We start from the raw sequence: 27,316 nt of genomic DNA on the forward strand, positions 1-27,316 counted from the left end.
AAATACTACAAGAGTCTTCACTTAGTCCATGAAAATTAATGCATGAAAAGTAATTGGTTTTGTTCTAACTCGAGTACAACACAACATCAAAGGAAATGCAACCACCACTTTTATAGGAACAGGTGTTTCTCTGAATAAAATGCTTCAAATTCAGCACAAAATATTTCATCTCGGGTTCTGAAAACTGAGAAATCTCAATTCTCCTTTCTGCAGTTTCAGGTTTTTTCCTCTCCCTTCTGTTCTTCCTTTCTCTCTCCAGAAAGGATGAAGCAGTATGAGATACTAGAAATACAAGGGAGTCCAACTTTTTTATTTCACTAAGACTTTTTGGTTAGAAAAAATTACAAACATTAAGATGGTATAAAAGTGGGATTGAAACATGATTGAAATGATGTTTTCCCAAGGAAAACATGATTGAATGCTTTACCTCCAATTTGGAGCAATTTTAAAAGTTAAGTATTTCATGTGCAGATTTTTCAATAGGATATAATCTCTCAAATAATCACAGAACAATCGAAAAATATTCAAGCTGATTATTTTATTCAATGAAATTTTCATTCATCTCTAAATAGCACCGAGGTCTTGGGGGAATAACTTGTTTATTTTTTCATTCATTGTGACAAATGCTTGACTACACCATGAGTTTTGCTGTTGGTACTAATAATTTATGTTTCAGATTCATATGCTGCTGTTTCAGAAACAATGGGGCTGACCTCTTCTGTTAAGAGCCATCAATGAAACAACAATGTTTATTTATTTAAAAGGAAAACAGCCTGGTCTCTAACTTGCTTTGCTCAAGATAGAGTAAGATATCAGCAATGATCCACAAACTGTATTTGATATTAAAAACCTCAGAACTACAATTTAAATCTAAACCAAGGTTTGAATTTTATTCAGAGAAAGAGAAAAACTCCTTAATATATTTCTGTTAAAGAGCTTTTCCAAGATCAGCTTTTAAACCAAGTTTTTAGCACCTTGCAAATAGGACTCCAATGGTATTTATATTTATATATTAATATATTTACCTGTCACTCTGACCCAAATCCCAAATGACTTTTCACTTTCCCCATTTAAGATTGAGTCCCTGTGAAATTTAAAGGAACTCTAAAATGAGGCTGATACCTGGTGTCTGTATATGGTTTTGTCTTAGTGGGTTTAAAAAAAAGAAAAAAAAAAAAAAAAGAAGGGGAGGGGACAAGATTTTATTTCGCATTCAGTCATTTTTTATAATCTTTTCTTTGATGCCTTGGAACTATATTCAGAATTCAGCAGAAAATGAAAAGTCATTTGGCAAATCCCAGTAGAGGCTGAGAGTGCCCACAGAGCTTTGGAGAGCAGGGAGATGTTCAGATCAAAATTCACTATCTCAAACAAAGAACACCTCTAGTAAGTAACAGAGCAGTGGACTGCCCTTCTGTCCCAGATGAGCCATTAGAGGGGACATGGACACACATGTGAGATTAGATCCACACCCACAGCAGGATTTTAGCTGCAACACCATTGTCCATAAACAGGAGAGGGTAGCAAATATGGATTATGCTGCTTTCTGCAAATTCAGAATCCTTAAACACTGCAGTGTGCTCTTATGTCCTCCCTACTCCACATAAAAATATAAATATAAATAATACACATACACATCAGATCTGGACTATCCAGGCAGCCTCCCAAGGCAGCCACATGTATTTAAAATTTCCACATTAATGGATTAATCACGAGCTAAAATAAAATCTAGGAGTTTTCACCTAGACTTATTATTATTTAAAAAAAATATTAATTTGCAAAGAGATCAGAATTAGACATATAAGGACCCAGGGACACTGTCACTTTTGGAAATGCTAAGGAGGGGAGAAACCTTTCAGGCTGGGAAAACACTGCCTGCCTCTTAGGAAGGGAAAACGTTAAAGTAAACAAGATTCTCTCATTTCAGAAGTATTTGAACAACGGTTAGTTTCAGGTTTTTAAAATATTAATTAATTATTAATTATTTACTATTATAATTATTAATTATTATAATTATTATTGTTGACTATTCTTATGATTATTATAATTATTAATTATTTTATTATTATAATTAATTATTAACTAATTACTAATTATTTTAAAAATATTAATTTGCAAAGAGATCAGAATTAGATATGTAAGGACCCAGGGACACTGTCACTTTTGGAAATGCTAAGGAGGGGAGAAACATTTCAGGCTGGGAAAACACTGCCTGCCTCTTAGGAAGGGAAAACGTTAAAGTAAACAAGATTCTCTCATTTCAGAAGTATTTGAACAATGGTTAGTTTCAGGTTTTTAAAATATTAATTAATTATTTATTATTTATTATTATAATTATTAATTATTATAATTATTATTGTTGACTATTCTTATAATTATTATAATTATTAATTATTTTATTATTATAATTAATTATTAACTAATTACTAATTATTTTAAAAATATTAATTTGCAAAGAGATCAGAATTAGATATGTAAGGACCCAGGGACACTGTCACTTTTGGAAATGCTAAGGAGGGGAGAAACATTTCAGGCTGGGAAAACACTGCCTGCCTCTTAGGAAGGGAAAACGTTAAAGTAAACAAGATTCTCTCATTTCAGAAGTATTTGAACAATGGTTAGTTTCAGTTTAGCTGCTGAACTTTCCACAGCCTGGGTGTGCTCCCAGCACAAGGTGTACCAGCCCTGGAAAACCATCCACCAAGCTGGAACGGCTCTGCATCTGCTGCTGGAGCTTTCTGACTCTGGCTGCACACTTTGAAACCAGAAAGTGCCAGAACTCTGGTTTTAGCCTGGATCTGCACCTTTTAAAGCCCAGCACAATTTCCTGCACCCCAGCACCACCATCCCCCTCACCTCTCACAGCACACACTCCACTTCTGCTCACCACTGCCCCAAAAAACGCTGCACACACACTTCTGGCTCCCAAGGAAAACATCAGGGAGTGGGTGTACTTCCTTCAGATTGCATTGTGCTCAAAGATAAGCCAAGCACAAAACAAAGAGCACATTATGAGCAACTGGAAGAGCTGCTCCTGTGGTTTTCAGTGCTTCAGTAAGTTTAGAGTGAAGTGGATATTAAGGACAAACAGACACTTTCTTGATTGCCAGCTCTGGCATGGCTTTTTCTCCTGTGTGAATCAGGAGAGGACAGAGCTGGCTGATAATGCTGAGTTGGTGGTGTTGTCAGTGAGGGGAAGGGCAGAAATGCTGTGGTGCACATCTGCTGGAGCAAACGCCACCTAGGAGAGGGACAGAGAGGTAAATTTACCCAGGTTTGACACTTTTCAGTTCATGTCAGAGCTCCACAAAGCTTCCCAAGAGCCTGGCTCGCTGGGGTGGAACATCCTGGGTGAGATGTGCTAGGCAGGACCAGCTCCAAGTGGAACTTACCTATGTTGCATAAAATCTTTCATCACAGAGGGATCTAGCAAGCTTTTCTCCAAGAAATCCTCTCCCACTTTTGATATTTGCAAAAAGCTTCTGGTACTTGGCAAGCTGAGCTTCTTTGAGTTAGGAAAAAGACCTTTTATTTGTCTCATCAAATTCTTTTTGGTTTGTGTTGATATGAAATTGTTAAAAATCTCCATTTCCCTTCTCCAGCCTGCCAAAATAGCAATTAACTGCAAAAGGTGGCTGATTAAATTCTCAAAGCAACACAGAGCTTGGAATGATTTTAGCTCTAAGTGATAGTCTCTGCAAGGGAAACCATTTGTTTTACACTCTCTTATCTGGAATGTACTACCTAAGAGCAGCTTGTAACACACAGAGATTAACAGCAGTGGCTTAGAAAAGAACTCTGAAGGCTGCATTCAAACCTTGGCCCTTTTTTTTAAAGGAAAAAGTACCATAGAGAAGTTCTAGAACTGAACTTCACTATGAAGTTGTGTAGAATAACTTGCCACATAATTGCTGAATAACTGCTTGCTAAGACAGCACAGATAATCAGGGTACTTTGCTTTTAGGGGTGTTTGTAAGTATTACAGTGAATATACCAGCCCTAACAGGCAGGGTAAGGGTTCCCCACATTGTTTTTTCCCCCAATATAAAATTTGGACAGTGCTAGGATTGCCCCTCTGAAGGACCTGGCTGCTTTAGGCAAGAATACACCAGAATTAATTAACCTGTGGAGAGATTCTATCAAAGCTGTCCCCAAGTCAGTGCTGGCACTGCACATGATGCAGTGTTTTCCTAGTGACAACAGCAAATCCAGAAATGACAGATGGAGAGACTTCTGAAATTACTACAGAAATACTTCCCCTGGAGCACCATCAAGCCAGTAATACCTCCAGAGTTTTAGGGTCTCTGGATCCTTGAGTTAACACCAGGTACAAGAAATGACATAGAAGTCACAAAAGTCATTGTTTTTTTTTTTAAATATCACATTTATTAGCAGGCTCAAGATATGAAAAATTAATAGTCATGTGGTCCAGAGCAACTGGGCTGCCCTGAGTTTAAACAGAATGTGGGAAAGGGTGGAAGCCTTCAAATGGACTCTCATATTCACATCATGTGTTACCATAATCCAAACCAGTGCAGAAATATCAATCATGTGTTTTGGTTTTTTTCTATTTTTTTAAGTGGTAGTTCAGAAATGTAAACCACTAAAAGGAGCAAAGTAGGGGAGAAGACAAAAGTGGTCGAATAATTTGGTTATATGCCTTATGATTGCACATATTACATTTGATATCTACGTAATTAAGATAATTAAGCATCAAATAATCCACAAGCTCTGCTTTGGCCATTTTACAGGGATAACATTGTCACAAGGATGATTGAGAACAACTGGCATGGTCTAATATGTGGCTCTTTAGAGCCTGCCAATACCCCAAAGTGGGGAAAAGACCCACAAATGCATATTTAAAATTAATGGCATAGGAAATCTAAAATGACATGCATTTAACTGCTTAAGAAGGAACAACATTTCTAATAACCTCTGTCTGAAAGATCTGCTAGGCTGAGACAAAACCTGACTTTGAGAAGCAAGGTACCACAGAGAATACAGGAAGGAAAGTACTGGGAGTGGAAGGAAACCACTTTTTCCTAACTACAAAACCTGGTTTGTGTCCAAACATTCATCATGGGCAATCTAGGAAGACTTTCTTGCCACCACACTCCAGCTCTCCTAGAAAGCCAAAAATCACCAACACGATAAAAGATGTTGGATCTATCATTCTTAGCAGGAAATCCTAAAGAAAATACACCTCAGCATTTAAACATGGCTGGGTTTGAGCTTTCTTTGACATAAATAACTAGTTCTTTCTAATTTCATCCTTTTTTTAGTTTTTCATCCTCCTATATTCTAAAAATTGTTTGGTACTTTTTCCTAAAGTATCAATGTTTAGAGCTATCAAATAAGGCTTCATTAGAAAAAAGGTCTTATAAAGATGGACTCTAAAGAGCCAAACCCCAGAATTTTATCAAAAAATATCTCAGATTTTAGCTGTTCTAGCACCTGGCTAAATATTAGAGATGTGAAGGACAGACAAGGGGTTTTATATATTCAGGTTTAGCAATAGTGAGCTGCAGACTTGATTTTTATTGTCAGAGCAGATAATGATGGCTTTAAGTTCAACACTTCACAATTTAGATCCTCATCATGCCATAATGTAGTGACTTTGCAAATTAAAAGGTGTCCTTCCAATAATACTCCTACTGAAAATATATATCTGAATGAGAATTGAAATTATTATAAAGCACTTAAATATTTAAATCTACTGTACTGGGATTGTTAAGGAATTGGATTTGCATTAATAAGAATTTCTTTGAGAATTTGCTGGAAAATCTGGATTAGGGAGAGGATGTGGAAGAAAATTCTGCTTGACAAACACAAGCCACACTTGAAACCAGCTCAGAAAAATGTCCAAAATTTACCTTGAAAGCCAATGGATGGCTGACTGTCACAGAACAAGGCTGAGAACTGTTGGCTAGTTTGCTGAATGCAGCTCATTCCAACTCTTGGTTTATTCATGCAGGACAAACATCAGCCTTGACTCCTGAATCCCTGCTCTGAGCCTTCCCAGTTCCCTCTGGAGGGACAGGCAGAGCCCCACCGACTGCAGGACACACAGACAAGTTCCAGTCTGTCCCCTTGATGCCTTCAGGAGCTGGAACAGAGGCTAGATGGAGTTCAGAGGAATAAAGTGAATATTTAATGAAGTGCCTTCATAGGCCACAGTCCTGGCTCTGCCCAGATGGCTCCAAGATGGAAGCAAAAGAGCTTGGTCACAAGGTCTCACATTTTTGTAAGTTTTATTCCATTTGCATATATATATATATATATATATATATATATATATAAACTGCCCAATTAATAGCTTCAAATTAAGAAGTTTCATCCTCTTTGCTTGCCTGCCTGCCCTCCTCCTTTCAGTTGTTTGTGCTTTGGGCCTGAAGTTTGAAGAGATTGGCCTTGAGTCTCCAGCTGGAACAGGATTGTTTTGTCTTCAGCACCCTGTGCAAAGATCCCAGGAACACCTCATATAAAGCTATAGCTGCCCACCAAAACAGAACAGAAAAACCCAAAACCTGAGGTATCACCCTGAGCAGCCTGGTCAGAGCTGGCAGAGGTTTTTGAAGGCACAGCCCATGTGCACATCTCCTGTGCAGAAAAGATTCTTTGTTCAAAGCTCACTGCCTCTTCTTCCCCTCTCCAATTATCTGCACCCAGCTCTAACTTATGGTGTGTGTGCTCTTTGCACATTTCCTCTGCTTAGAGAAAAAAGAAACCAACTCCCCCCCCCAAAAAAAACTCCCACACCCAACAAAACCACCACTTTTTTGGCCAAATGCCAGGTCTTACACTAAAAATGAGATTTGTATTAAAACCAGCAGTTGGGTACCTGGATTCCTGTTTTCTAGTGTCCTGTGATGTACAGAGCAGCCATGAGCTGGGCTACATTTGGGGTGCAATGTTGTCCTATTTCACAGGACAAAGGCTGAATGTACCCTCTGTGCCTTGGTACAGGGGGGTCATTTTGCTATTATTTATTTCAAGTCCCAGTGTAGCAGAGAAATGGGGAAAAGCAGAAGCAAGGACTAAACTCTCAGTGTGGGAGGGGAGGTTTCAAGCAGGATCAGCCCAGGAGAGACTTTCAGGAAGCATAAAGGAATGATCAAAGCATGGAACTTCCTCAGGACTTGGTTTGTTAACATTACCACGGGTTGGTGAACATGAGGCATGACAAACAAACAGATCCTTTAGCCATGTGAACAGATTCCAGGAAAAATCACCCAGACTGAGCCTCTGCACATGGCAGAGACCTCACAGCTCCACATTGCTGCCTCTCCCTTGTGGACAACCCCAGTTTGCATAAGAAAATATTCATCTCTATAACCCTCTCTTTTTTATGGCTTTATGTGAGTGTGGTGGCATCCCTCATTTTAACTTCCTCCACAGCAAGAATCAGACTTTTGGACATGAGAAACAGAAAGTTTTTAGGCTTTAGAAGCTTAAAGGAAAGGGACTTTGGGGAAAAGCCTCTGGGAATGGGGTGTAGGTAGACAGTGGTGGTGGTTGCTGTACCTAAACCTCAGCAGGTTCTCCTGTCTCTTCTCAGGTGCCCTTCCCTGTAAGCCTGCAGGAGTCCTCAGCCCCAGGCTCAGCTTTCCAAGGAGTGATGAGGACAGGAGAGGAGAGACAATTACAACTCCTTTGTGGAAGAATTTCAAGAATTTAAGGCAAATATTCATCAGAAACAAGCCAGAGAGCTTATTTCTCCTCAACCATTTAGAAGAGGGAAGGAGAAAGGTCCCAAACACCTCTGAAGTCTCAACAGTTCCTGAAATTTCCAGAAAAAGGAAAAAGAAAGAAGAAAAAGGACCTGAAAAATGCAGGTTTCAAAAATAGCTGACATACTTCTCTCTTTTCCTTTAGTAAGCACAAGCCACAGGAGCAAGTTGAAACCCTGCCTTTTCTCCGCCCAATTATTCAAGTGAGGCAAAAAATTTTCTCCCTCCAAGGTGAATAAACTTCAGCCATAAGTAAAGTCCTGCTTAAATATTGACACAGACCAGTATATTCTCCACTACCCAGTGTTTTGTTAGCAATTAAAGTATTAGATAACAAGGCACATGTACACAGCTGGATGGAGAAACCTCAAATTTCTGAACAGCGTCCCAGTTTCAAGAGTCGGCATGGAGTCCAAATGACCTTTATCTTGCCAGTGTTAACAAATTTAGATTAAGTACACAGATACCAAATTCCTTGCATGATTTATCGACTGTGTAATGCTAATTTTTGCACCCACACCATTTGTGCAGGCTCATTTTACTCAGTACTGTATGAAGTATCACGTCAAGCACGTGGCTGTGCTGAAGATGAATAGGGAGGTTGTGTTTTTTTCTTGGACTGTTTCCCCCTCTAAAATAACCTGTGAGCACCCTGATAATTGGAAAATCACAGAGCACACCTTGCAGGTCAGGTGGGCAGAGGAGTCACCAAGATGCTGCAGAGCAAGGGCACTGCTGTGAGTGGGATGGAGTAAGGACCTGCTTGGATGCTGCCTGGAGGCTGAGGCCAAGGTCCTTCTGCATTCTCAGGAGAGAGAAAGAGAGATGACAGATGGAAACAGCAACTTTCATTCTGTAAATCAGAAAGGGATGAGAAGGCTGACAGTGGAAACACAGATCTGTCCTGCTTTATTTAAAGCAATGCTAAGTACCAAATGACTGGCTTTGACATGTAGGTAAAAGTGAAACTCAGAATATTGCTCTACTCCCCGAGGTTTAAAGCTCTTGTTAGAAGCCTTGTTAGGACATCAAACTCCAAAACAAATGTATCTATTTTCAGATGTCCACCAGTAGTACTTCAATTAAATCTGTGTTTGTCTACGTATACCTACATCTTTCTATTCAATGTTCTGAAATCATCACATTTTCATTTGTAGGTCAGGTTTGGCTATTGGGATGTAGGAACATCAGCCTTCCTCCAAAAATAAAACCAATTTTAAAGGTTGCACACCCTCCACACATGATCATCCCAACATCACTGTTCACTGCCCACCACTTGCACCAGCACAGCATTTTACAGTGGTCTACTAGAAATTGCATTGGTGAAGTCGTAGAAATGATAAAAGTGAAAGCAGAATTGTGGGTGCAGCCATTGTCCAGACCTGTGACTGTAGAAAAGGGTTCTCAAAGAGCCCTTGCTGAGGCTGGGTGATCTCACACCACTCATTGCAGAGGGAACTCTGCCTGCTGATCTGATTCCTCACCAAGGCATGGAACAGCTCCTTGTATTTCAGAATAATTCATTCTTGACCCTCTCAGCCCCACAGCATTTGACACTCCATATCACTGGATAAAAACCCACTCCAGCTCTGTTCCATGGGGTATTACTCTTAAAGAACAGCAGAGCAGCCCTGTAGTTAAAAGTGGAATATTTATCCATACTCACATTGATAAGGAGAGGCAGTTGTAAATTACACTTCAATCCTGGTAAAAGTAAGGCTTTTAAGCATGGTGCTTTAGTAGCTGTGTCTTCTAGGCTGGAACGTGCTGTGTCTCTGACTCTCCTTTCTATGAAAACTCAGAATAATTATTTTTAAAATTAACCAAGCACAGGTCTGTATAAAAAGAAATCATTGAGGTATACAATTCCCTGAATACAGCTGTGAGGTCAGGAGGTCAGACACATGCTGTGTACCAACAGCAAAAGGTTAGAGTGGATTTTTAAATCCATTATGCTCAAGAGTATGTTCAAAATAGTGAAGAAAAGGTTTGCTTCTTACGTGATATCCTCACAGCGTATGAAAATCCTGAACACTAAACATGGATTTATATTAGAAGACAGCTTCTTTCTTTATGGCAGAATTATTTTGTAATCAAATGCCACAACCAGATACCACAAGAACAATTTAATGATGTAGGAACACAGAGCTGGCACAAAATAAAGTACAGCCCACAACCTCAGGCTGTGTAAACTGATGCAACTTCCTTGCTTATCCATTTATACCCTTTTATTCATTTACTTTGGTAATTCAGAAACCCAATTTAAGATTTAATATGATCTCAGGAAAGAATCCATAACCCTCAAACATCTGCAGTGATAGTCAACTGATCAATACAATGATGGCATTCACATGAATTTCAGCAGAGCACAATTGAGGGCTTGTGCTGAGCTCTGGGATATGTGTGATAAAATATTTTGGTTTAAATCACTCTCCTCTGAAAGCTAAACCTAATCTAGCAACTCAGGATTCTGGCTTCTCCAGAAGGATAAAGGAAAACAGACTTACCAGGCTGCAGTTGGGAATCTCAACTTTCTGCCTCCTGACAGTCAGTTATTCTAGAAACTCAAGTTTATCTGTCAGATTTTGTGCTTATTTAGGAGTTGAATGAATAACCTGATTTCTCAATTGAATGTCAGAGACAATAAAGTGCTTGACAGGTTTCACTTCCTTGACTGCAGAGACTCCATGAACAGACTACAACCTGGATTTGGATGCTCTCCTTAGGAAAATCACAGCAGGAACATTTTCTTGTATTTCTTGATTGCCCATCTTTCTCCAGCTGTCCATGGAGCTGCTGAACTCTCAGTGCTGAAGCCATTTTCTGTGACACTGATCCACCCCTGTCCCCCCAGATTTATTTTTCAGCCCCTTGTTGAGCCCCACTCCCTCACACCCACACTCACCCTGTGTGGGACAGCCTGAGGACAAACCCTGAGCACAGCTTGCACAGCAGCACACAAACACCACCTAAAATGACAGAAACTTTCACCAGTGGCAGCAGAAACCCTGCTGTAGGGCCACAAGTGCCCTTTTCCACTCCCATACCATCACTTGAGATCTGCCCCTCTTTTGGCACCACGTGCTGACTTCAGGATTGGTGCAAGCACTCTCTGGATGAAATGCAACCTTCAGCAAAAGGCAGGAACAAATACATTTTCTATGCTTTTTCTTTTTCCTCCCAGAATTATTCTCCTGCTATGCTTACAAGGCAAAACTGGCAGCATTACTCCCTTCCTCATTGCCACTGTTGTGATCTGACAGAAGTGCTGCACTCTCCTTTTTCTCCTTTCTTTTTGAAGTGTTGGGCAAATATCTGCAATACAAAAGTGGCAAATACAAAATTCAATTTCTGCTGATGCAAATTATTTTAAAGGTTGCTTTTATACGTGGTCAGGGATGGCAAGACTGCAATGCTCTTGGTGTGTGAGGTCCAAAGTAGGAAGAGAAAGTGAATTCACTTCAAAACCCAAGCAAATACTCATGGAATATTTTGGCAACTGTTCACCAGGTCTAGTCTGCATCACATTTTTAATCCGTGTCCATTTCTCCTTGCCAAACCAGTGAGACAATCCTGCTGTCTGCAGTGCTGTCCAGAAAGGACAACATCTTTGTAATGCAGAATTTGGAAGGGGATTAAACAAACAAGAACCCCTCCAGAATTAGCTGCCAATGGTTAGAATTTATTTGTTTATATTTGTTTCCTCCTCCTTGGGACGTGTTTGGCTTGAGCACTGTCTGCATCAGCATGAAGGTGGCCCCAGTCAGGTAACCCAGACCCATCCTGCTGATGTAAAATTAGTTTTGTGTTAAATTCATGAAGCCTATGGGCACTGAAGTAATAATGCTGAGAAAGAATAAGCAAAATATGGAAATGAAGCACACTTAACTCCAGCAAATAATTTACAGTATGATCAGGAGTGACTGAAAATTAACAGGAGATAATAACTGCCCTTCTGCACTAAAGCATGCTTGCTCCCTCTCCTCATCCTCATGGTTTTGATTACCTTAGGATAAACAGATTGTTCAGTAGGAGATAAACTAAGGACAACACCTTCGAGTTGGGAGTCTGCTTTATATCCTTAACCAGTGAGTTTGGCAACTACACTTTGTTATTTATGTCCCCTGATCCCAGTTTGCATGCCAGGTTATAAAAAATCCCGCCCAAAAAAGCACTTATCAAAAAGCTTGTCAATGCTGTGGTGGTTGCAGACATGGCTAAATGACTTTGGATGCTCTTTAAACCCCCAAAAGTCCTCACTGGAGTTCCTTTATTGCTGCTGGCAGAGGAGGGCTCTTCATCCACTGGATCCTTTCAGACTTCTGAGGTTGCTGACATTCTCACTACATTCTGTGCCAAGTTTGTATTACTATATCTGTAACTTTAAAAAAAAATGGGTTTAGGCATCCAGATATCCTGCTGGTCATATGTGCAATTTGGAAGTAAACATCCAATGAGAATAGTTTCTCTAAAGGCAGCTCCAGTAAGTCTGCCTTAATTTAGGGGTACTTTGCAAGTACCTCCTAGATCCTCAATGTCAAAACTACATTTTTTTATACATCCATTTTCATCTTTATCTAAACCAAAATACAAATTGAAGAGCCAGTATTTTCTGATGCAAACAAGAAGCTGCTGGGCTGTGTGTGGAGATTACTTCTACCCCAAGAAGGCAATTACTCCAGGCATTTAATTCCACCCTTATCAATTAACTCCTTTGATGGAAGGAATTTTATCTAGTGGAAACTGGACAGAGATCTGGTCTGAAAACTTCCAGCATTTTGCCAATGAACTCATTGCAGGGACATTACTGTGCATACCCAAGGTCTCCAACTATTCAAAACTTAACTCCTCCAACCAAGTATAAATAAAACACAACAAAAACTGTCCAGAAAGTTCACAAATGACATTGAAGGAGTAACCCCTCCATTGAACAACTCACCCAAAATCTTTCTTTACCACATATTCTTCTTTAATTCTAATTAGGGGAGCTGAGAAGAAACCAAATTTCTCTTCTAGAGCAAGTCATTGCTGAGACATGCCAGTAATGACAAGGATGCTCTGGTAGTACATGGAGCTCATCAAAACCCTTCATAAAATTGGAAAAAAAGAAAACCAGGAGGTTTTTGTGCTCTAAGCACAGAGACAAAGCTCAGGGACAGATGTGCCAGCAGCAGATGATATTGGTCAGAGAAGGCTGAACACGAGTGGGTTCTTTTCATTGCCTGCCAAAGCAGAGCAGCCTTGGAATGTTCCTGTAGGAAGGGGAAGAATTAGAAGTGTCTCTCTGACTCCTGCTGTTCCAGCTGCTTCTCAGACTTTTGACTTCAAACTACAATCCAGCTGCTGGTATTTTCATTCCAATTAAGTTCTGAGTGTTTTTTAAACAAAATATTTTCATAGACCGACTATTAAACGATTTCATCATGATCTGATTTCAAACAACAAATGCTTACTGAACTGCAGAGACCGAGTCTGAGAGATGAAGAAACGTGTTTTTGGAGATTATAAAAATGCTAAAAGGATTTAACTTGGCAAGCAGAGGCCTGAGAGCTCAATTTGACTCAAGGGATGCCAAAGTATTGAGGGCTGTGGTAAACAGTAACCCAGACCTCCTCCATAAGCTGTCCATTAATAAGGGGCCTGAGGGACGCATTATAAAATTAACAATTGGAAAATTTAAAACAAATCCAAGATCCAGCTGAGAGTGTGCAATGTCCAGGTTATATGGTCAATGCAGTAGCTGTCTTTAGAAGGTCATCTTGCAGAGAACTTAGAAGTGAGGTTTTTTGTTCTAAAATAAAAGTGAAATGAATTTTTTAGGAGGCAAAGTAGGAACCAGTAAAACACCAGGATGAGAGCTGCTTGCTGCTGAAGCCAGTAGTGCTGATGTGGGTCTGGCACACCTGTCTTGGGGGTGCCAGGATGGGGGTCCCTTTTGGGGGAAAAATAAATGAGGGAGAGCAGATATTCCCCCATCAGCTGCTTCTTCCCCTGGTGCAGCTCTGCTGGGTGGTTCTGCAACAAGAAGAAGGGAAGGTGTTCAGAGAGAGAAGAAAAATCTTACAAGCAATGATCCTGTCAAGGAGTTGGATTTGGAGTTGCAAGGCCTTTCTCCAAAGCCTCCCAGGAGCCCTTCTGGAGACAGTAAACTGCTCTGGGCATGGAGCACCAGGAGCAGCAGCTGTTGGACTCCATGGTCCAAGACTCAGGTCCAGAATTGGATCTCAACCAGCAAACCACCTGGCACAAGGTGAGCACTCACCATCTCACAGGGTCACTGCAGGATTCCAGAGAGCCCAACACTTCTCTGTCAGTTGTGGGGAAAACATCATGCTCTGGATTCTGCAGCCATTCCATCACCAGGAGACCGCTGCTGGTTTTCTCCAGTGTGCTTGAAGTCAAGCAGTGCCCCCTCCTCACCTCTCTAAGAACAGCATAAAGTGGGGATTGAGAGATGGAGAAAACTTCTCCACCCCTTTACCCTGAAGCCATAAGGAGCTCAATCATATGGCTCCTAGCAAAAGGTGGCTTTTGATGGCAGCAAATGTCCTTGGCCTCTGCTGAGAGAGATCCTTGTTCCTTTTTTAATGGTGAGGTTGGAGGACTGGCTCCACAGCAGAATCAGAGGAGAAGTAGTTCAGATAAAGAGGAGTTGGTAAGGAAAAATAAATATACAAAAGTGGGAACTGGCCTTTGTTGACTATCAAACACAGAAGTAGGTGCCAGAAACACCAACAGATTTATGAAGTGACCTAACATATAGATCAAGTAGAAGGACAAAAACTCATTTAAAAAAAAAAAAAAGTTTGCTTATTGCTGTGGAAGTTGATTCCCTTTTTTTCCCCCATTGTCAGAAAACTGTCAGGATTTTCTCCACTGGGTAAAGAAGTTCTTGGGACATTGCAGCTTCCCAAGTGTGTAAAAGTATATATTCTTTTCTTTTTTGTAAGAATCAGCACAATATGAGAACTGCATAGGAGCACAGGCACCAATACTTGAGGGTCTTTCTCTTTTCATATTATATGAATATTATATTATATGAATATTATATGAATATTATATTATATTATATGAATATTATATGAATATTATATTATTATATGAAGAGCATATAGTAATTTACATGTTTATAGTGGTAACAGACATAACAAAAATATTGACACTTGTTAATGTGTGCAAGCTCAAGGAATACCAAGAATTTCTCCTCAAAAGATATACAATGGATGGAAGAATAAAAATTTACCTTTTTTTGTTTCATTTCCTGTACATCACAGCAGCTTTGACGAAAAAGGATAGCTACAAAGAACAAATAAATAAATGAGTAAGTGAAATTAAGCTGCTTCTGGTTGATGGTAGCTTCCTGGAAGTCAGCTGGTGGACTAAGGCTGTACATAGCAGCACAGTGGAAATCAAGAACTCCAGAGCTGATTAAGAAAGGGTTTACAAATCCAGCAGGCAGCTCTGTCGTGTTTGCATGGTATCTTTGTTGTTAATTAATGAAGTGGGAATGTTCCCCCTGAAAAGGAGCATGCTGTTCATGTCTGCAGTGCCTCCCAGAGCAAAAGCAGACCCTGGGACTGCAGAAACCACACAGATTTAGTGACTTACCACTCAGTCATCTGATGCTCCTTTTACCCCCACTTCTACCCCAGGGCTGAAAGTAAACCCCTACAAGCTTCTCTTCCCCTTGGCCCTTTTTTTAAAAAAAAAATCCATTTAGAACCTTTGAGGGTATATTTTGAGAGGCTGAAAACACCCAGGACAAACCTGGAAAAACCTGGAAAAACCTGGAAAAACAAGCATTTTTCCTTTGTTTTCACTCCAGGCCTCTCGAAGCCCCAGCTCTAATGATGTCTGAAAAGGATTTTGTGAGCAGAATCTGGAAGCTTCAGGCCAGCTGATTGATTGTGTTTAATTGCCTTTTGGTTTCATCAACCCAGAGCCATAAATCTGCTGCGTGTCAAACAGAGGGAGTCAATTAATGGGGCAGTGGCTGTCTAGGCAGGTTACAAAGAAATCTCAATACAAATACAATTTTTTTTCTTTTTTTACAAGAAATCTCAATCTCAAATACAAAATATGGGCGTTTGAGGATGTGTGGTTTTTAAATTACTGATGTGGTGGGTACCCTGATGAGGGCAGGGGCTGCTGGGGGCTCCAGCAGCACAGGCAACAAACGTGGCACCAGGAAAAGCAAGGGGCTGCTGCCTCTTCCCTCCTCATCTGCCTGCAGGGTGGGAAACAAAGCCAAAGGAAAACCACAGCAGATTTCTCCTCCTGTTTTATTGCCAGCCCCAGAATGAAGGGAGCTCAGCACACGCTGAGGAGCCAGCTGACACAGGCAGAGGAAGAGGTGACAGGATTCCAGGCTGCATCCAAGGGACATCCCTCATGCCTAGGGCTGTGCAAAAGAGGCCAGGCACCAAACTCTGGGGGGATTTCAAAGCTTGCTGGAACCATCCTGAACCTGTTGTTTCCCAAATATTAAACCAGATGAGGATCCAGAGTAATTGTCAACAATTGAAGCAAAAAGTCAAATGAGGGGCAAACAAAGCACTGCCAGACACTAAGGGAAAAAACCCAATTCCTCCACTACTTTTAACTCACCATAATAACACTTTTCCTCTTTTTACCATTTTACCATTTTAACCTGGTTAGTAACATTTCTATTGACCCTCTCAGAACCCTGTCATGATTATGTTCACTATGTGATCATTTATAGAGCATTAGTCTCCTGATTTAAAAACCTGCAAACAGGCTTTTTAATTTCTTTTCAGAATTTCTTGTACAGGCCTAGTGTGCATACATAATTAGAAATAGAGTATTTTTAGTAAAAATTATGACCAAAGAGCTACTTAACTCTAAAGAACAAATCAACAGATTATGTTTTATTGACCTGTTGATAAATAAATATTACAACTCCACTGACATGACTGAAGTCTTGGATTACATCAGCTGAAGAAGCCCCACCATTTGTTATAGCAGCTGTCAGGGAACAAGTCTTGGAAATTTTAAAGGAGAGAGAAAATACCAATTTGAAAAAATATACAGGCAAAATTTTATTACTTACAATTCCCAGCAGAAACCCAAATGTTTGGGATTTTTTTTCTCAATTCTCTGACCTGAAAAATGCAAATACTTTTTAAAAAGAAACTTACTGAAAATAGCTGAAATAGACTCAAGAAAATTGGTAAGAATGGGGAGTATTCATGAAAGAAAAAGCTTCAGCTTTGTCACCACAGGCCAGGATTTCCTCAAGAGGGTTTGTGGTGGTGGAAAACTATTCTCAAGTGCTTTTGGCACCCAGGGTTTGGCACAGGACCCTTGAAACTCTGGGACCATGTGAGAAGATAAAGCCCAATTCCCCAGCAGTGTCACACCTGCTCTGTCCAGCCCTGCTCCACTGGACACCCAAAGCCTCACTCCCATGGCAGACCCCTCACTTACTGAGTTTGGAATTCAGCAGGCAATTTGTGCACCTCTGTGCCAAGAAACTCTTGGAATTAGAAGTCCTGCATGCTGCTGAGAAACCCTCAAATAAATTATAGTTGTGCCGGGGAAACACATCTAGAGAAAATATTGCACCTTGGCTACCTCCTCTCAGATGTCTTTAAAACAGTTTTGTGGATTTTTCCCCCCATGAATTGTGTTTCCCATTGGTTCCAGTACAGTGGGCCATGGATTTCCAGCAGGGACACCAGGGCTGTTTGCTGGCCTCTTTCTCCACCCTCTCAGGCAATTCAGAGATGCCCCAGCAGAAGAGATGAGCTGCTCCCCTGCCACAGAGAATTATTAGTCCTCCCTGGGAATGAGGATTCTGGAAAAGCTTTCCCAGTAATTCACTATTTCAAGGAAAAGAACCTGGTCCCAGCACCCAGGGCTGGGCAAGGGAAATGGGACCAGGTCCCTCACAAACCATCCCAAAAACCACCCTGGCCCCTGGCCTCCCTCACAGCCTCTGGTTCCAGGGCACAAATGCTGGAGAATCAGAAAAAAACCCATCAAAACATTGGTTGAGAGTCTGAGCAATATGGAAATCTTTGATCTTTCAAAGTGTATTCTTCAAGGACACCTCATCTTCAGCCTGAACTGGAAAGAAAGCATTTGAAAAGCAAAATTATTTGTGGTAACTGGATGTCACTTAGAGCTAGTGTGTTCTGGTTTGACAAAATCTAAATACTCCATTTCCAACTTTGACTTTATATGCCATTGTCTATTATTAAATAGCTGCAACATAAAATGGCTTCATTTCCTCCTGGCTCTTTATCATTCTGATAAAAGTCAAAACACTCCATCTTCTGCAGGGCACTCTTGCTCTAGAAAGCTTCTGACAAAACACTGCACAGGAATCCAATCTCAACATTTTTGGCCAGCTGTGATAATCACAAACAAGCCAGGACCTGACATTTAACATCCTTAATAGAGGGGGATCTCTCTTGTTAAATGCATCACTAAATTGAATTTACTGAACAATACATCCCACTGACAGCCTCCACATGTGCCAGCACAGCTTTCCAGGACTCTGCTGCAGATCTGGGTTACCTTTGGCCAACAGCACAGATTTGCAAAATCACAAAGTTTCAGCTGGAAAGGACCCTGGAGATCATCTTGGCCAACCTTGTGTTGAAAGCAGGGCCTTAGATGAGGTTATCCACGGCCCTGGCAAGCCAAGTTCCTGAATATCTACAGCCAGGAATATTCTACAGCTTCTCCAGGCAGTTCATCCCAGGGTCCAAGTGGTCCCAAAGTGAAAAAATTGCTCCTAAAATTCAGATAGAAAGACCCTGAAGCAAGTGGTGCCTCTTCCCCTTGCTCTCTCAGCACTGTCTCCATCTTCTCTCTCCTCTAGGAGCCCTACAGAAAAGCTGGTTAACAGGTAAATCTAATAAAAGGGGATATAAAAGAAGACTTGCTCCACAGACTCTGTTGCATTTAAGCTGCTTGCAACATGCAACAAAAGCTCAGGAGCACAGACATTTTCACAGGCACTCCTTCCAAGAACAAACTGTTGGAGGCACCTTATGCTTCATCCCAACAACCTTATTACATTTACTGTGGAAAAATCAATGGGTTTTTTCTAATTATTAGATCAAATTATGCAAGTACAGAACTTCCTGATTATGGAATGGACAGATGACCTTTCAAAAACAGGTGTTGGTTGGATTTTTTTCCCTTTCTATGGCTGGGGGGATTTTTTTATGAATAGCAACTATTTACTTTTTTTTTTTTTTCCCTCAAGTATGCTTGGCCACTTAAAAAAACGTAAATAAAACTAAAATTAAAGTTCCTAGGACTTGTCTTCTGACAATATTTTGCTTTTCCTAAACAGACATACACTTAAAATTTCCTGGACTACAGAAAAATCACTAAAACTCATCACTGGTATTAACCTTCTCTTGGTTTAATTTATCACTTGGAGATCATTGAACCTTTCACTAAAATGATGCTCTCTAAACCTCAGGGTTCTGTGGTGCTTTTTTCTCAAGGGCTAGACATGAAAATTGCTGCACTGTGCACACAGCTTTGCTCATCTTGCTTCCAGAAATAAAACAGTCAATTTATTTGTCTTTAGACAAATTTGAAACTCATAAAAAAGCTGAACTCTTACTTTTGTAAAGGCAAAATGAACCAGATATTGGATGGTGTAGCATCAACAGAAAAAAGAACAAGCTATATTCTTATCTGATGCATACAGCCTGTGCTACTTGGGATATTATAGCCAAAAATTGCAGTCTTGTCTGATATGTATCACCCAATTACAGTAAAAAAGTGGAAACCCTCCAAAACAGGCAATCTCAACTTGTTTATGGATTTGAGCTGTAACAAACCTCATTGCTACATTATTTTCTCACATATTACACAGAGTTGATTCAAATCAACACCTAAAGGAGGGACAGAAACCAAGGAGATGCTGAAGGGAACTGATCACCCACAGAACACAACTCTCATCATCCACATCAATGTAAATCCACCTCCTGACAAAATGCACTCTCCATCACTGCCCCCATTGATGGCAACTTTACCTTCAGGTGAGCAATCCCAACTCCTCAAGCCTTCTACTCATGAACCATCCAAAGGCAGGATTTCCCCTCTGAAAAAAATTTCAGGGCCAGATTTTATTTTCTGGTGCCTACTTTCCTCTTGCAACTCCACACACAGAGGATATTCTGTTTCTCCCCCCAAAACTGAGGCTTCTGTGCCCTGCCCTAGAGTCAGGGTTTCCACAGAGGGAAATCAGTCACCAGGCAGAGGAGAAGAAAGTCTTCAGCTAGCAGGAAAGAATAAAAACTTAATCCGTGGATTACAGTATAAAATTAGGAAAATGGCATAACAGACTTCAGGTAACATTTGTGGAACTGTGGAATACCTCCAAGGTGCAAATCTAACTCTGAGAGCTAAAAAATGAACACAGAAAAACCAAATCACCTGTTTGAAACAAAATCAGGGCAACAAATAAATTTACATTAACAGCACCTTTCCACCACATCTCTGCATGTTTTCATCCTGTTATTTTAAAAAGGTACCACAGTAGAAGAGATGCACTGAAATCCATTTCAATACAGAGTAAGATTCAAGATCTTCTGAGAGGCTTTAAAAAAATGTTAAAACCAGACATGTGTCATTACAACCGCTGTGGTTTGTCACAGTAGCCACTGTTGCTGCTGATTGGAATAGAGGTTGTGGGGAAAGGGAATTATGGCTTCCAGTGAAGTCAGTGGGAATCTTCCAATCAGATAATTTTTAATTGAAAACCACCATTTTTAAAGAGGAACTTTTTTAGGAAGTTTCTTAGGGTTGGCATGGGGTTTTCAGTCAGAGTAGAAAGAGGCAGAAAGGAAGCAAAGAACAGTTTGGTGCCTGGAGCACTTCCAGAGCACATGGTGAAGAGCACATCCAACATCCCTCTCCAGGCTGACCTGCAGCCATGTGACCATAAAGTTCTGCCTGGAGCACAGGCTGTTTTGGGGTGTCTTCCTTCTGCTTCCCAGTTTAAAAAAAAAAAAAAAAAAAGGAAAAAATACAACAGAACACTTTTAAACTCTTGCCATGATGCCAAACCTCTTCCCTCTTTCCATCTGTTAGGATTTTTTTTTAAATCTCCCATGCAAATGGTCCTCCAGCCTCCCCAGAATGCATCAGAAACCTCACTAATTAAAGGATACAGCCTAAATAAAAAGAGAACATACTTTGGGTCTACTTTATGAACACTTCAAGCCATTTTCCATCAAAGATTGTACATTTGTTTACTCAAATAACCCATGATATTCATGAGTAGACACTTTACAAGACAGAGGCAAAAGCCTTATTCCTGAAAGGATTGCTTTGTAATGCAGGATCTATGGTAAGGTCCAAAGGAAGCTTTTCTGGACGTGTTCCATCGCTTGATGTTCAGGAAACCATTTTGTATGACACAAAGGATTAGGAAAAATAAGCTGCATGACATTTATTTTGTAATTTTAACATTAATATCTGTAGAAACATTTTATTGTCAGTACAAAAGTTAACAGATTTTAATACTTATTTTACCCAATTAAAAAATTATTAAAAAAAAAAAAAAAACCAAACACACCACCACATAAAACAGTGAAATTTGCATTCATATTCCATGGCCATATCAATGTGAACGTTCTGAAAGTAAAAATACAAGATTCTGTAAAAAAGATGCAAACAACAGTGATATTCTAGCAGAGGCCAGTGCTACACCTACTGTTATGGAATGGTTCAGAAGGAAATACTGGAGTCAGCATGAATTAATCCCCTAAAAAGATGCTGATATTCCTATGGCAAGCTGTCATTATAAACAACTTCTCTCTTTTTAACTGAAGTTACAATAGAGGGATAAAGGCAAAAGATCCAGGCCAAAAGGTCTGGAACCTATTATCCAACTGAGGCAAGAGAATTGTAGATAATTTGATGCATGTGCAACTCAGGGTAGAAGCTCAGCTCCTTTTAGAGCAGTCTGTTCTGCTGTGGTTATAGATCAACTCATGTCTCTCCTTACTTTAAGAACCTTCTTCAAAATGTTCTTTTTTTTCTTTTTTTTTTGAGTGGAACGACTCTGCTTTTCTTGTCAAAGGATTTGGTTGTGATAAGAATAATCATCTGACACTGCAGTTTTTAAACACAAATAAATCAAAAGTTTAATTTCCCCAAATTAGTTATATACTGTAAATATTTATTTTCTTAAAGATCTGAAAACTAGTAAAGTCTGAGCAATATATCCACTAGTCCTCTGTGCTGCCTGCATAGAAATGCCATTTAAATTACAAAAACACAACAACCCTATAAACGATTAACTGTTTTGTACATTACCAATTAGTTAATAAATTAATGATATACCATTTTCCCTGAAAGCAAAGTATTTTCCACCTTTGGATGGTGAAAATTAAGAAATTCTGTGTAAGAACAGCATTTAGCAAATAGCTGTTAAAAAAGAGACTAATTTGCTAGGTGGATTGGGACATCCATTTTTTAAATCAATACAAAAAATAATTCATTGTAAATATATATAATATATATTTATACATATTTTTGAATATATTTACATACATCCAGCACCTATATACTGCATTTGTGCTCTGTAAGTGTGTGCCAACATATATTTTCTCCAAATATTACAAAATAAACAAGAAAGGCAGACCCAGAGTTTGCCTCAAGTCCGACTGGTCCATTGTACAAACAAAGTCTTTTGCAGCTCACAGGAAGCCAGAAAATTGATAGCAATGGGTATCAAGACACAGCTCATAAACATTCTTCTTTCTTGGGAACATCTGAAAGCTGCAAGTGATGAGAATCTTTATGTAGGTTCTGACCGCTTTCCTCCAAATTGTTTTTTTTTTCCTTTTTCCGTCTCTCTCTTTTTTATTTTTTTCCGCATTTCCTATGTACAAGCAGAAACATGAAGGTCCAGGAGGAAAGCTTTTGCTTTGCATACTGTAGGTAGCTTGATGTTCTTGCCTCTTTGCTCCTCTTTTCATGTTTTCACACTCCCGTTCATGTGCTGGTACTTGGGGAGACAAGGTTCGTAAGGCATCGGGTCGGGGGAGAACACGGAGTCGTCCCCCGAGGAACACGAGCTCCTCGTGTCAGGGTAGCTGGGTGAATACTGTTCCAGAGGTCCACTGAGGTCCAGATACTCCTGTGGCAAGAGGAATAAAACCAGGTTTTAGTCAGTGAAGAGAGCTGACAATAAAATGTCACCACTGGGCGGATTTTGGAAGAGAGCGGCTGGAGAATGACGCTCGCTTACTGCGAATCAGCTGCGTTCAAAACTGCCTCCTTGCCTAAATACCTCATAAAACAAGGAGCTCGACTAGGGAAAGAAAAAACAAGCCAATAACACGGTATTTTCTGAAGTCCAACATCACCAGCATTAGCTGTGTCAGTGGGAATAAACATGGCAACCACATCAAAAGAGGGCTTTTCACTTGCAATGATAAAAATGAAATTTCATCCTAAATAGAACCATTTTTCTTTAGCACATGGTAGTGATTTGGAGAGGGAAAGACGCTTCCAACTTTGTATGCCTTTGGTCACTTTGAATCTCTGTTTTATATTCTGTGATATTAAATTTGTGTTTCAACATGCAGTGGCATACGTGCAAAAAAGATCTGAAGGAAAAACAAAATCAAATTCACACGATTTGGGTTTTTGACACCACATATTTGTGTCTTGTGCGTCCCAGAGTAGCCATGACCAAAGCAGTCATTAAAAAAGGAAATATCATCTGCTGAATCCAAGTTTTGGGTTAAGGCTCTTTTGCTAGAAACAACAGTTTTGGCAAGAGAATAAAGTTATTTTTCCCCTTGAAATGTTCCTTCTCTTTCAACTTCTAAAGGCAGCTGCATTCATTTAAATTCAATCTCTTCGTTTGCTAAACCACAAGTCATGATCATACTGACGAGTCGAGTCTTCCACCTCAGTCAGTATTTTATGCTGCTGTGCTTAGGTTTGGGGTAATTTAGTCCTTTGGCTAACATTCTTTTTTTAAGTCAGAGATTCAGTCATTACCATCTTAGAGTTTAAAAATGGTCACCATTTTAAAAGGAGGGTGTGGTATGTTTTAAAATGCTGGAAAATTTAATAGGGATCAAAAGGAGGGAGTTTGGATTTATTGATTACTGACTATGTACTGACTATGGCTGCCATGGGTCTTGAAAAATCCATGAGGGCAATCCTGTTACATATTTGTGGATTAGCAAATCAGCCCTATGTGAACAGAAATAACCAGACATTTTCTAAATAGATAAAAGAAGAACGGATCCCAGTCTTTGAAGAAACAGGACTTGCCCAGGGGTTATCAGACATGGCTCATCCTATCAGAAGACTTGATGTAACTCAGATATGAATTCAGTATTGATGATAGGATCCTTATCCAGTGTCAACAGCCAGAGTCACACCAAGGGCACAAGAACCAGCACCAGGTTGGTTTCTGGTGCTGACAAAGCACCACAGCCACGAGGCTGACTTCTGGTGACTTCTGCTCATGTGGGTCACAGAAAAATGGGAATGAGAGCCTTCTGGGGGAAAAAAAAGCCAGCAAGAAAACACCTTAAAAACCCAACAAGCGATGACTCAACATGGAAAAGAGCAAGGCGTTACTACTTAAGCAGAAATCATTACTTGCACAAAAGCAGAAGAAATTATTGGCTGCCTCAGCAAAACGAGTTGTTGGGTAAAGCAGACTGAGCCAGGGTTATTCTGGGGGGAAAGGGAGAGTGGGGAGAGGATAAGCAGAAGTGAGCCTGGAGGACCTGCACTTCAGGAAGACCACGCAGATTGCACAGAATCCAAGATCTCCAAAGCTGTGGAGGAAAATGGGACACGTTGGAGTTCTCAGGAGACACCGGGATGACGACAAGCGCTCGAGAACATGAAACGTGCTTTGAAGACAAGTGGAACCATTTGCTTTCTATGTCCCGGGTAAATAGGACAAAGGCAATATCTGATGTTGAAAGATTAGAGATTAGGAAAACAAAGCAACAGGCTGTCCAGAGGCGATGCCGAAATACAGCAGTGGAGATCTGCGAGGACAAGTTACACAAACATCTGTCAGGAATGACAAACGTATAGTGGGCCCTGCCATAGGCCCATCAGATGGACTGGATGTGTTCCTAAGCTTTTTCCAGACGTTTTTCCTATGATTCTAGTCTAAAGTAATTTACATAACCCTAAAGGCCTTTTCAGGTTAACTTTGAGATCATTCCAGGTCTATGAGCAGTACTGGGTTGGGAAGGCTCGACGGTCAAACACACGCAAGAAAGAAAGCAATATCCTTTTCCAGGCTTGGAATTGCAGCCCAGAACCTCCCTCTTGAATTTGCAAACACGTATCCAGTCCAAGCCACCCAGCACTCTGCAGTGGCAGCCAGCCCACCTCCAACTGGTCTTGTGAAATCATGTATGAATGAGGCAGGAAAAGATGCAGGGAGTGCTGGATGAGGTGAAAATGTAACAGGACACAGGGCTACATCCATGGCTCCAGAGAGAGAGCATATTCCTTCCATATCTCTCAGCCAGCCCTGAAGGTGCCACTTTTTAGAGTAAGCCTTAAAACCAGAACCCAGATAAATTTACAGCTGCTACTAAAGCCAAAGAATCCTTTTCAACCAGATCTACTGGGCAAATGATGATCATAAAAAACACCACCTCTTTACTCAGGCTCTCCTGTCATCTCCATTGTGAAAAGGCTTTCCCAAAGCTGCTCCACAATACATTTTTTATTTATCTGACAATTCAAAAAAAAATAGAACACAATGTTGAGGAGCCACATAGAGCAATTCAAATATTTTTTTTTTCTACAAAGAAGCAATAACAAATACCAAAATCTTGTTTTGAAATGGTCAAATCCAGTTGTTGCAACTTTCCTGTCTAACTGCTTTGTTCTTTTTTTGCTCCTGTTAAACATTTCATTTCTCAGAAGTAATAGGAGTTTGTAGAATATTTCTGGGACACCAAGTATTGTCTCTCAAAAGAAATTTCCACCAAAAGAATCAACATTTCCATCGCTTGTGATTTTCCTCAAAGGTGCACGTGGTTCAGTGATAAGAGGACTGATTCCTGTGTGAATACCCTAATCAGTGTGTTCCTTGCTAAAACTAATAATATCTCAGACCTCTGAAAGAAAGCTCTTCAAATAAAGCCTTCCTGCATTCACATACCCCAACCTGAAGCAGTGCTAGGCAGGACCTTTGGATAATTGGATGGCTGTTTGCACATCCCCCGTGGGTCCTCATTCCCTCCACAGAGAGCTATTGCAGGGAACCTAATTCACTCTCAGACACATCATCTGAAATCTGCCATCGACAGTTTCTCCTCTCCTGACCTACATAGCATGGCTGGGAATCAAACTGAGCCAGCAAATGAGAACCACCAGGAGCTCCACACCCCTCCCTCACGTGCAATTGCTGCTGAAACACAAACACTGCCCCTCAACCTGCCACGCGCCGTCCCTCGACACTAGAAACATCCTGAGAAATAAACAAGAACTCCTGAAAGATGTGTTTCTTTTTAGTTACATAATTCCAGGCATAATGGCAGGAGAGCCAGGATTTCATAGGATACATAGCTTAGCTGCGTGTAACCTCAGAGGACAATGACAAACAGAATAAGAAGTGAACTTGAGCGGGATTTCATAATTGAATAAATTCCATCTGTCCCCTGAACCATTTTTCCTGATCAGCAGCTTGTGGGGGGGAGACAATTTACCTACCTCATTAGTTGTGAGAGTGAGAATCCGATCCAAGTCCTCCACCAACTGTTTGAAAGTGGGTCTGTGAGAAGGCACAGCATGCCAGCAATCTCTCATCATCATATAGCTGGAAGAAACACACATTTGCTTGGCTTAATTAAAATCACACATCCTCCTCACAAACCTTTCCATGCACAGTCAGTGCTGCCCTTCACAAGGCAAGCAGTGAGCACACACAGCTCTGCTCATGGACCACTGAAAATCCCCAAACCTGGCCAACACTCCCTGCCCTCAGAGGGGCTTCCTACTCCTGACTCTCCCTTGCTCAAAGTCTAAATTACCTTTTTGTGGGCCCAGTTCTGTGGCCCAGCAACTTCAAAGGTATTAAATTGCAGTATTTTTTACATGTCAGTGATTGCAGTCTTTGTGAAGAAATTAAAATGCAAAAAAAATTAACTGTCATTAAGGTCTGTATTGCAATACCTGAAATCACACTCCCCACACAACCAGGAGATAATGTTCTGTTAACACAGGGGCTCCCAGATGTATTTTGTTATGTATAAAAGCAGCCTGATGTACCTCACATTTGATTAGTGGTATGTGCAACATTTATGAATTTCCATGTTGGTAACATTAATATCAAACAAATATGGGTGTAAAAACACTGACAGAGACTGGCTTGTAGATGATTTCTTCTTTCTGCAATAGGATCACAGCAGGGTGTGCATCCTCTGCCAAACATTTCCTGAAATCCTTCCCCTACCTTATCCTTACACATCTATACCCTCACAAACATGCTGAATTTTAGAGTCAAGTAGTTCTGGAAGTGTTTGATTCTTCTGGGGGTAGCACTGAGCACATGAACTCAGCACAGCTGTGCCCTTCAGCCCTGTCAC

At 40.4% G+C, this 27,316-nt stretch overlaps 1 protein-coding gene and 1 long non-coding RNA gene across 13 annotated transcripts in view; both read right to left on the bottom strand.

The window, feature by feature from the left end:
- LOC132330136 (uncharacterized) overlaps positions 1 to 2,953 on the bottom strand; it is a 135,646-nt gene extending 132,693 nt beyond the window's left edge. The window contains exon 1 of the long non-coding RNA XR_009487227.1: positions 2,857 to 2,953. This is a non-coding gene — a long non-coding RNA (uncharacterized LOC132330136). The remainder of the gene's footprint in view (positions 1 to 2,856) is intronic.
- An 18,196-nt stretch (positions 2,954 to 21,149) lies between these two features.
- The window catches only part of FGFR2 (fibroblast growth factor receptor 2), an 81,304-nt gene continuing 75,137 nt past the window's right edge, over positions 21,150 to 27,316 (bottom strand). For all 12 annotated transcript variants that reach the window (XM_059852099.1, XM_059852098.1, XM_059852096.1 and 9 more), the window contains 2 exons: positions 26,442 to 26,547; positions 21,150 to 22,869 (listed from right to left, as the gene is read on the bottom strand). In XM_059852099.1, the coding sequence (XP_059708082.1) occupies positions 22,705 to 22,869; positions 26,442 to 26,547 (271 nt within the window). In that variant the 3' untranslated portion in view covers positions 21,150 to 22,704. The remainder of the gene's footprint in view (positions 22,870 to 26,441; positions 26,548 to 27,316) is intronic.

The sequence above is a fragment of the Haemorhous mexicanus genome, chromosome 7 (genome assembly GCF_027477595.1).
Source record: "Haemorhous mexicanus isolate bHaeMex1 chromosome 7, bHaeMex1.pri, whole genome shotgun sequence".
NCBI lineage: Eukaryota > Metazoa > Chordata > Aves > Passeriformes > Fringillidae > Haemorhous > Haemorhous mexicanus.